At 43.4% G+C, this 11895-nt stretch overlaps 1 protein-coding gene across 1 annotated transcript in view; it reads right to left on the bottom strand.

Annotated features, from left to right (window-relative positions):
- Positions 1–6112: 6112 nt before the first annotated feature.
- The window catches only part of cfap54 (cilia and flagella associated protein 54), a 147171-nt gene continuing 141388 nt past the window's right edge, over positions 6113–11895 (bottom strand). Inside the window, exons 66-67 of the mRNA XM_045224515.1 lie at positions 7038–7121; positions 6113–6430 (exon numbers count right to left, since the gene is read on the bottom strand). Coding sequence (XP_045080450.1) covers positions 6311–6430; positions 7038–7121 — 204 coding nt within the window. The 3' untranslated portion in view covers positions 6113–6310. The remainder of the gene's footprint in view (positions 6431–7037; positions 7122–11895) is intronic.

Raw genomic sequence — 11895 nt, 5'->3', positions numbered from 1 at the left:
ATTCTCTCAATCCTCTTCTGGATCATCCAAATGCACTCTAGCAAACTTCAGACGGGCCTGGACATGTACTGGCTTAAGCAGGGGGACACGTCTGGCACTGCAGGATTTGAGTCCCTGGCGGCGTAGTGTGTTACTGATGGTAGGCTTTGTTACTTTGGTCCCAGCTCTCTGCAGGTCATTCACTAGGTCCCCCTGTGTGGTTCTGGGATTTTGACCCCACAGGGTGAGATCTTGCGTGGAGCCCCAGATCGAGGGAGATTATCAGTGGTCTTGTATGTCTTCCATTTCCTAATAATTGCTCCCACAGTTGATTTCTTCAAACCAAGCTGCTTACCTATTGCAGATTCAGTCTTCCCAGCCTGGTGCAGGTCTACAATTTTGTTTCTGGTGTCCTTTGACAGCTCTTTGGTCTTGGCCATAGTGGAGTTTGGAGTGTGACAGTTTGAGGTTGTGGACAGGTGTCTTTTATACTGATAACAAGTTCAAACAGGTGCCATTAATACAGGTAACGATTGGAGGACAGAGGAGCCTCTTAAAGAAGAAGTTACAGGTCTGTGAGAGCCAGAAATCTTGCTTGTTTGTAGGTGACCAAATACTTATTTTCCACCATAATTTGCAAATAAATTCATTAAAAATCCTACAATGTGATTTTCTGGATTTTCTTTTCTCAATTTGTCTGTCATAGTTGACGTGTACCTATGATGAAAATTACAGGCCTCTCTCATCTTTTTAAGTGGGAGAACTTGCACAATTGGTGGCTGACTAAATACTTTTTTCCCCCACTGTATAAAGAGTGCTTCTTCAATTCCTTCAGCAGCTTTGTGAAACTGGTGACGTACCATGAACACCTCTCCGTCACCTTCTGTCTCACCATATTCCTCACAAAACCAATGAAGGCATCCCAGTAGAGCTGAGCTTAGGGTCGTTGTCCTGTTGGAAGGTGAACCTTCGCCCCAGTCTGAGGTCCTGAGCGCTCTGGAGCAGGTTTTCATCAAGGATCTCTCTGTACTTTGCTCCGTTCATCTTTCCCTCGATCCTGACTAGTCTCCCAGTTCCTCCGCTGAAAAACATCCCCACAGCATGATGCTGCCACCATGCTTCACCATAGGGATGGTGCCAGGTTTCCTCCAGACGTGACGCTTGGTATTCAGGCCAAAGAGTTCAATCTTGATTTCATCACACCAGAGAATCTTGTTTCTCATGGTCTAAGAGTTCTTTCGGTGCCTTTTGGCAAACTCCAAGCGGGCTGTCATTTGCCTTTTACTGATGAGTGGCTTCCGTCTGGCCACTCTACCATAAAGGCCTGATTGGTGGAGTGCTGCAGAGATGGTTGTCCTTCTGGAAGGTTCTCCCATTTCCACAGAAGAACTCTGGAGCTCTGTCAGAGTGACCATCAGGTTCTTGTCCCTGACCAAGGTCCTTCTCCCCCGATTGCTCAGTTTGGCCAGGCGGCCAGCTCTAAGAAAAGTATTGTTGGTTCCAAACTTCTTCCATTTAAGAATGATGGAGGCCACTGTGTCCTTGGGAACTTCAATGCTCCAGAAATGTTTTGGTACCCTTCCCCAGATCTGTGGGTGATCAATGGAAACAGGATGCACCTGAGCTCAATTTCGAGTCTCATAGCAAAGGGTCTGAATACTTATGTAAATAAGGTATTTCCGTTTTTTATTTTTAATACATTTGCAAACATTCTAAAAACCTGTTTTCGCTTAGTCATTATGGGGTATTGTGTGTAGATTGATGAGAAATTGTTTATTTAATCAATTTTAGAATAAGGCTGTAACGTAACAAAATGTGGAAAAAGGGAAGGGGTCTGAATACTTTCCGAATGTACTGTAAAAGTCCAATGATGGTAGTGACTGCACATTACTGCCTATCACTTATTAACCATCATTTATTCACAATACTTTACTAAAATATTTCAGTTGTGTATATTACATTTCTTTCATTTGATGACTTCATTATTTCATTCCAAGTCATCATCTCTATAGAGCTTCTGCCTACGCTGTCTGACAACATCACTATTTTGTAGTTCTTCAAAGTAAATAAGGCATACTATGACCACTGAATACAAACTGTCACTTAGATCGTGTATTTTCAGGTAGAGATATCTCGCGAAGCAACAGGTGCTTTCTTTATCACCTCACGATCCCCCATTATTCTCTCTTCCCCATAGCAGGCTTAAAACACAGACCGGACAAGTAGATGCACAATGGATTATGGTTATTGTAGATAATTGCCACGTTTTATGTGCTAAACTGTAGAATATTGGCCTGCTGGAAACAACTCCCTACTACATCGCACAGTTCAGGCTGGATCTGATTTATCTCTCGAGAAACTGTGGGATGTGCGCATTGAGCTCACAGAAAAACCCCAAACGAAATGGAATTCATATAAATCAATTAGTTTTTTTTAAACCGAAAAATAACATAAATGTTGGTTAATTTCTCAGCACTACATCCCATAAATATCACAGGATGTGGTGGAGATAATACTAGTAACACTACATTAAAAAGTGTGTTGATCTGTTGTCTTTAAAGGTCCCAAAGAGTAAAAATCATGTTTTTCATCAAATTGGATATTTTGATAAAAACCAGTTCATAGTAGGTTGAAATAAGTATGAAAAATGACTGTAGCTGGTACATTGACAAAGTTACTCCCCCCATGTCAAACACTTGGATTCAGGAGGCAGGTTTTACTTCTGAAATTATGCAACATCTTCTTCTTTGGTATCATGGCGTTCGCACATTTTGTTTGTGCATGCCGCCACCTACTGTGTGGTTAATCACATTACATTTGTGATTTTTTTTTAAAGAGCCAAAAAAATAATAATAATTGTACCACCAACTAACCCCACACCTATACACCAAAATTATAAAAAACCCTTCCAACTAACAATACTCATTAAAAACCCACTACCCCATTCCACTACTTTGGCCCTATCTGCTTCTGCACCATGCCAATGACCTAAGAGAACGGGACACCACCACTCAACACACCCTGTAACTCTTCAAATCTCATATAGACAAATACTTCTCTGTAGCTGCCACCACCACATCTATTTTCTGTGATTTACGCTTATTGCTATGAACACTAAGAATCCAAGAATCCAATCTTCCTGAAGCATATATCACTCGTTGGCCTATCCCTCTGTGCTGGCACAGATCTACTACTCACAGGGATCCTCTTCAGATCCCTCACCCTTGACCCATCCATCTCTACTTTCTTCACTGCTTCAGCATGACACCTTCTGCACTATTCTGACTCTGGCCACCTCAACCTGCCTCTCTCACACCAGACACCTCCGATCCCCAGCAACATCAGCACCCCGTACAGTTGACACATAATTTCATCCACCAAAACTACACAATCCTCTGTCCCATGCCCTCGTGCACACTTCCCACATCTTGGCATCTCCCTCCTACACACTGCTGCAACATGACCATAAACGTTGCACCTGGATTCGGGACAAAAGCTCTAACAAGATACCTGATATATCCTAACATGACTGTCGGGTAAAAACTCAAGACTGACAGTGACTCTGTTTCACCACGCTCACCACCGGGTCTGCGCCGCACCAAACGGCAGGCGTCACAAACACCAGGAATCTTAAACTTCAATTGCTCCACCTCCTCTAACCCAGAAATCACTCCTTTCAATGATGCCCTATTCCTAAGCGTAAAGCAAGAAACAGATCTTGACCCAAGTTGCGTGACACGGAGCGCCCGCTCCCTCTGGACAGAAGAAACACAAACAAATATCACAAGTCCACTACAGGTTACCTTCACTGACTCAACTGCACCCAACTCCTTTCCCACCCATCCTGAAACCACAAATGTATCCACCAAAAGGCAAGGATCCACTTTCTCCCAAAAGTTAACTCGTACTGGACCAGATTCTTTTTCATAATGTCCATCGATGCCAGGCTCGGGCTCCGAGCTCTTCACCACAACTTCCAACTTACTTAACTCGCCCTCATTCACTTCCATTTCACCTCCAGAACTCGGTCTGGCGCACGGCTCACTCTGTTTGCACTTGACACCAATCTCTTCAACACCCCATCTCCATTTTTATTGCCAACTCCACCCTCAGCTTTCTGCATTCTCTTCTTCCTCCTCCATCCTCTTCAGAAATCCTCCTTTCTGTGTCCCTGCCCCAATAGTCCTCTTCCGTCGCCATCTTAGAACTTTCAGGTCTCTTGCAATTATGTCAGCCAACGAACTCATCAGCATTATGCAACGTCACGTAATGCCGGTCATTTTATACACCAATGGTAACGTCTTCTAATCGTAGCTAACTCATTTAAATATGTAACGCCTTACAACCGTCATCACAACCGCATCATACGGCTTTGTTGTAATGTAAGCTGTAATGATAGCCATTTTAGAAAATTCAACATCTACCCTGTCTGCACATCTTCCCAGGCAACCACCGCAGCAGGAATGCTGTGATATAAAATCAGCTTTCCCAAGGCAAAGGGGGGATATGCTGTGAAGCCTGTAAAGACAGACCAAACATACTTTAAGTCATAGTTATTCATTTCAAATAAATTGAGCATTTCAGGCACACACATTCCAAATACTAACATTGAAAAGTTTCACAAAAAATTGCAATACCAAATATTGCATATTTCAAAATGAGAACTTTAAAAATACCAAAAAACACATTGTAGAATGAGTAGATCACTACATAAACGAATTCACTACCCATTTAACAAACATTTCCCTTTTCAGAAACATTACAGGCTACGTAGACAGGCTCCTGGATCTCCTCTTCAACGAGGTCACCCTTGATCCAGCGCCGTATGTGGGGAAGCTTTGCAAGCTGTCCATCCCAGGACCCCTGTCTGCCCAGAGTGAGAGGCCTAACAAGGAGGAGGCCATAGCTGGATTTGTCTCCCGCTTCAATCTTGGGGATGACTGAAGCTAAGTAAGTGACGGAAGCCTGCTTGATTGAAGCGGGGTACATGGGTCTCCCTCCTCTCCCCCTTTCAACGTTTTGTTCCCCGAGCCACTTAGTTATCACTTTTGCTTTATGGCAAGGTGCTCCATCATGCTGGAAAAGGCATTGGTCGTCACCAAACTGTTCTTGGATGGTTGGGAGAAGTTGCTATCGGAGGATGTGTTGGTACCATTCTTTATTCATGGCTGTGTTCTTAGGCAAAATTGTGAGTGGGCCCACTCCCTTGGCTGAGAAGCAACCCCACACATGAATGGTCTCAGGATGCTTTACTGTTGGCATGACACAGGACTGATGGTAGCGCTCACCTTGTCTTCTCCGGACAAGGTGGATTCATCAGAGAAAATGACTTTACCCCAGTCCTCAACAGTCCAATTCCTGTACCTTTTGCAGAATATCAGTCTGTCCCTGTTGTTTTTCCTGGAGAGAAGTGGCTTCTTTGCTGCCCTTCTTGACACCAGGCCATCCTCCAAAAGTTTTCGCCTCACTGTGCGTGCAGATGCACTCACACCTGCCTGCTGCCATTCCTGAGCAAGCTCTGCACTGGTGGTGCCCCGATCCTGCAGCTGAATCAACTTTAGGAGACGGTCCTGGCGCTTGCTGGACTTTCTTGGGCGCCCTGACGCCTTCTTCACAACAATTGAACCTCTCTCCTTGAAGTTGTAGATGATCCGATAAATGGTTGATTTAGGTGCAATCTTACTAGCAGCAATATCCTTGCCTGTGAAGCCATTTTTGTGCAAAGCAATGATGACGGCACGTGTTTCCTTGCAGGTAACCATGGTTAACAGAGGAAGAACAATGATTTTAAGCACCACCCTCCTTTTAACGCTTCCAGTCTATTATTCTAACTCAATCGGCATGACAGAGTGATCTCCAGCCTTGTCCTCGTCAACACTCTCACCTGTGTTAACGAGAGAATCACTGACATGATGGCAGCTGGTCCTTTTGTGGCAGGGCTGAAATGCAGTGGAAATGGTTTTTTTTCATGGCAAAGACAGACTTTGCAATTCATCTGATCACTCTTCATGACATTCTGGAGTATATGCAAATTGCCATCATCAAAACTGAGGCAGCAGACTTTGTGAAAATTAGTATTTGTGTCATTCTCAAAACTTTTGACCACGACTGTACATGAATAAAGAATAATAAATTAAAATGTAAGCACTTTAATTTAGTTTTTACAAAAATCATCTTTATCCATGCTCATTTATTTCAGAGTGAAAGAGTCTGATGAAGTCACTTAGCTAGGTAGGTGCAGTATGCTATCTTTGGTCTTGGCCATTTGATTCATGTCATTGGGTTTGTCTTTTTCTACGGTGCTGTGCTGGTCCATAGACCGGATAGGGTATCAGACTAGCAGGGACATGAGCCATGTTATCAGTGTGTTTTCCTCCACAGTGGCTCCACTGGCTGGGTTGAAGCAGCGCTCCAGATCACACAGACTATGTAGGCTGGCCTCAAACGGAACCTGGCACACAGAGAGAGGGAATCATTTCACAAGTAATATCTGCATGTCTATCAAAGTTAACAGGGTAAAAGGGTTATATAAATGCCATGGAAGAGGCATAAGATCAAATGTTTCACACATTCAAGCCATAGTAAGCATCTACAGTACAGTACGTTTTAGGTTTGTCCAAGTGGACATTTCTAGTGTTTTCTATGTCTCTGCAAATGCGTGACTACATGTAGTGTATTGTTTCTTGTTATTGTGTTAGGATGTTCTGTGACTTTGCTCTCAGGGAAAGGATTGATAGAAGAACAGAAAGAAGGGAACACATTGTTACTTTGGCCCAATGCCTAGAAACTGTGTGTGCAAGGTTATGATCAGCCTATTTCACCCTGAAGGCAGAGACGCCTCGTTTGTGCATGAGTATAAAGAGTGCTGAAGGGAGAGCATCCCTTCAGAGCTTCTGACAGACTTTTACTCTGAGCATTAAGTTTGTTATAACCTCTCCGGCCATGATAACAAAGATCTGTTCATTTAACTTGGACTTTGAGTCCTTAGTGGTAATTTCCACGACACAAGTATGTGAACTTCGGGGGTGTTGAATCAGTGTGTGGTGTGTTTAGCTTACCTCAGTGAGAACAGCTGCCTCTGAACCAGGTTGTAGTAAATCCTTTATAGCAGCACAGCAGCACCTGGTCTTCTCCTGTAGCATCTGAAACAACCAACCAACACACAAAACATGTGCTCACTAATACACAGATTCACTTACATGTACTGTTGACCAGTGCTTAATTTGTAAATCGGGAGGTGCCGGAACAAAAAGTGAGTGTTAGAGGGGGGTGACCGGGGAGTTCTGAGGTACCAGAACGCATGAGGGAAAAAAAATCACCTTTATTATAAAGTATTGCATGCATATCATCACATTTGCGTAGTGGCATAGAGCAGTAGATTAGAGGCACTTACAGAAGTTGCACACATGGGGAAATGTATAGTAGCCTAGGGTCCGGGAAAATTACAGACCTCTACATGCTTTAAGTAGGAAAACCTGCAAAATCGGCAGTGTATCAAATACTTGTTCTCCCCACTGTATATATATATATGCAATGACTTGTTCAATTACAAATCGAGACCGTGGGACTATAAGGTTCTAAAATGTTAGTCAGATATAATAATACAGTGCATTCGGAAAGTATTCAGACCCCCTTCAAAAATACTATGCATATTGGGCCCGATTCCAATTTCCTATGCACTTCTCAGCAGTTTGTATTCATACTTACCTTATGAAGGTGCGTAACGGGCTTTGCAGGCATGGTTCCCTTGCGCAAACTAAATAAATGTCATTCAACCACTGAAAACCCTCCCACTTGCTGGCCAACAGATTTTCTTGTGGAGTTTTCATTAAATAGGGTTTTTAGTAAATTTATCTTAAGCCATCCCTTGAAATACGGTATACCTTTTAATTAGAATTGTGTCGACAGACTAGAATACATCGAGAGAACGGGTTCAGAAAATAGGGATCACTGAAAGAAATCCATCTAAATATAGTTCCAACACCAACTGGTAGATTATTTAGGGAAATTTTAAGGTTAGGAAAGTATGTATGAATCATAAAAAAAACTGGTTTGGAGAGCCTTGACGCACAAAATATACAGTGCATTCAGAAAGTATTCAGACCCCTTGACTTTTTCCACCTTTTGTTAGGTTACATCCTTATTCTAAAATGGATTAAATTGTTTTCCCCCCCCTCATCAATCTACACACAATACCCCATAATAACAAAGCAAAAACAGGTTTTTATAAAATGTATTCAAAATAAAAAACGGAAATATCACATTTACATAAGTATTCAGACCCTTTACTCAGTACTTTGTTGAAGCACCTTTGGCAGCGATTACAGCCTCGAGTCTTCTTGGGTATGACGCTACAAGCTTGACACACTTGTATTTGGGGAGTTTCTCCCATTCTTCTCTGCAGATCCTCTCAAGCTCTATCAGGTTGGATGAGGAGTGTCGTTGCACAGCTATTTTCTCTCCAGAGATGTTCGATCGGGTTTAAGTCTGGGCTCTGGCTGGGCCACTCAAGGACATTCAGAGACTTGTCCCGAAAGCCACTCCTGCGTTGCCTTGGCTGTATGCTTAGGGTCGTTGTCCTGTCGGAAGGTGAACCTTCCCCCCAGTCTGAGGTCCTGAGCGCTTTGGAGCAGGTTTTCATCAAGGATCTCTCTGCACTTTGCTCTGTTCATCTTTCCCTCGATCCTGACTAGTCTCCCAGTCCCTGCTGCTGAAAAACATACCCACAACATGATGCTGCCACCACCCTGCTTCAGCGTAGGGATGGTGCCAGGTTTCCTCCAGACGTGACGTTTGGCATTCAGGCCAAGGAGTTCAATCTTTGTTTCATCAGACCAGAGAATCTTGTTTCTCATGGTCTGAGAGTCCTTTAGGGGTCTTTTAGCAAACTCCAAGCAGGCTGTCATGTGCCTTTTACTGAGGAGTGGCTTCTGTCTGGCCACTCTACCATAAAGGCCTGTTGACCGGGGCAGCTCTAGCAGGGCAGAAATTTGACTAACTGACTTGTTGGAAAGGTGGCATCCTATGACGGTGCCACGTTGAAAGTCACTGAGCTTTTCAGTACGGGCCATTTTACTGCCAATGTTTGTCTATGGAGATTGCATGGCGGTGTGCTCAATTTTATACACCTGTCAGCAACCAGTGTGGCTGAAATAGCCAAAAACACTAATTTGAAATGGTGTCCACATACCATGTAGTGTACCAGTAAATTGGCAGTTGAATATGTGTTATTATTATGCCTACTGACAGTTGATACTGATAGTGATATTTAACATGATGGAAATAGGAAACAGAGAAAGTCAGCGTAGACATTCGAGTGCCCATCCATGCAAGTTAATAGGCTGTACAATTTAAATTCTGCATAATGACACAGCATTTCATAAACTTTATTGTGGGAATGTTGATATGCTTCAGTTTGCTGCCATATGACTGGTTTCACATTTGTCTCCAGCAATAAGGTAAAATATATCTAAACCAAGTGTCATTAATATTTACAATTCCCTTATCCAAACAGATCACTCATTTACCTAGCTCTTACCAACAGCTCTTATCAAGTTATAAATTACAGTTCATGGAGAATGGTGTTATTTCTATATTTTTTCCACTTGGAATCGGTAGGTTCGCTAGACTTTATTCACTCACTCGTAAAGTTGGTGGAATTATTAGGGAATTAAGTCAAGGTTTGAATACAGTGTATCTGTAGACACACCTCCGCCACACCTTCATTAGTGAACAAAAATATAAACTCAAGATGTAAAGTGTTGGTCCCATGTTTCATGAGCTGAAATAAAAGATCCCAGAAATGTTCCATAACCACAAAAAGCTTACAGTATTTCTCTCAAATGTGCACAAATGTGTTTACATCTCTGTTAGTGAGCATTTCTCCTTTGCCAAGATAATCCGTCCACCTGACAGGTGTGGCATATCAAGAAGCTGATTAAAACGGCATGATCATTACACAGGTGCACCTTGTGCTGGGGACAATAAAAGGCCACTCTAAAATGTGCAGTTTTGTCACGCAACACAATGTCACATATGTCTCAAGTTGAGGGAGCGTGCAATTGGCATGCTGACTGCAGGAATGTCCACCAGAGCTGTTGCCAGATAATTGAATATTAATTTCTCTACCATTTCTCTCCAACGTTGTTTTAGAGAATTTGGCAGTACGCCCAACAGGCCTCACAACCACAGACCCCGTGTAACCACGCCAGCCCAGGACCTCCACATCCGGCTTCTTCACCTGCGGGATCGTCTGAGACCAGCCACCCAGACAGCTGATGAAACTGTGGGTTTGCACAACCGTAAAATGTCTGCACAAACTGTCAGAAACCGTCTCAGGAAAGTTCATCTGCGTGCTCATTGTCCTGACTGCAGTTCGGTGTCGTAACCGACTTCAGTGGGCAAATGCTCACCTTCGATGGCCATTGGCACACTGGAGAAGTGTGCTCTTCATGGATGAATTCCGGTTTCAACTGTATCAGGCAGGTTGCCGACAGCGTGTATGGCTTCGTGTGATCAACGTTGTGAACAGTGTCCCATGGTGGTGGTGGGCTTATGGTATGGGCAGGCATAAGCTACGGGCAACGAACACAATTGCATTTTATACATACCGTGATGATATCCGGAGGCCCATTGTCGTGCCATTCATCACATGTTTCAGCATGATAATGCACGGCCCCATGTCGCAAGGATCTGTACACAATTCCTAGAAGCTGAAAATGTCCCAGTTCTTCCATGGCCTTCATACTCACCATACATGTCACCCATTGAGCATGTTTGGGATGCTCTGGATCGACGTGTATGACAGCGTGTTCCAGTTCCCGCCAATATCCAGCATCTTCGCACAGCCATTGAAGAGGAGTGGGACAATTTTCCACAGGCCACAATGAACAGCCTGATCAACTCTATGCGAAGGAGATGTGTCACGCTGTATGAGGCAAATGGTGGTCATATCAGATACTGACTGGTTTTCTGATCCACGCCCCTACTTTTTTTTTAAAAAGGTACAGTGGGGAAAAAAAGTATTTAGTCAGCCACCAATTGTGCAAGTTCTCCCACTTAAAAAGATGAGAGAGGCCTGTAATTTTCATCATAGGTACACGTCAACTATGACAGACAAAATGAGAAAAGAAAATCCAGAAAATCACATTGTAGGATTTTTAATGAATTTATTTGCAAATTATGGTGGAAAATAAGTATTTGGTCAATAACAAAAGTTTCTCAATACTTTGTTATATACCCTTTGTTGGCAATGACACAGGTCAAACGTTTTCTGTAAGTCTTCACAAGGTTTTCACACACTGCTGCTGGTATTTTGGCCCATTCCTCCATGCAGATCTCCTCTAGAGCAGTGATGTTTTGGGGCTGTCGCTGGGCAACACAGACTTTCAACTCCCTCCAAAGATTTTCTATGGGGTTGAGATCTGGAGACTGGCTAGGCCACTCCAGGACCTTGAAATGCTTCTTACAAAGCCACTCCTTCGTTTTCCGGGCGGTGTGTTTGGGATCATTGTCATGCTGAAAGACCCAGCCACGTTTCATCTTCAATGCCCTTGCTGATGGAAGGAGGTTTTCACTCAAAATCTCACGATACATGGCCCCATTCATTCTTTCCTTTACACGGATCAGTCATCCTGGTCCCTTTGCAGAAAAACAGCCCCAAAGCATGATGTTTCCACCCCCATGCTTCACAGTAGGTATGGTGTTCTTTGGATGCAACTTTGTCCTCCAAACACGACAACTTGAGTTTTTACCAAAAAGTTCTATTTTGGTTTCATCTGACCATATGACATTCTCCCAATCCTCTTCTGGATCATCCAAATGCACTCTAGCAAACTTCAGACGGGCCTGGACATGTACTGGCTTAAGCAGGGGGACACGTCTGCCACTGCAGGATTTGAGTCCCTGGCGGCGTAG

The sequence above is a fragment of the Coregonus clupeaformis genome, chromosome 13 (genome assembly GCF_020615455.1).
Source record: "Coregonus clupeaformis isolate EN_2021a chromosome 13, ASM2061545v1, whole genome shotgun sequence".
Taxonomy (NCBI): domain Eukaryota; kingdom Metazoa; phylum Chordata; class Actinopteri; order Salmoniformes; family Salmonidae; genus Coregonus; species Coregonus clupeaformis.
The sequence above is the reverse complement of the archived record's forward strand: the minus strand, read 5'-3'. Positions and strand labels throughout refer to the sequence as shown.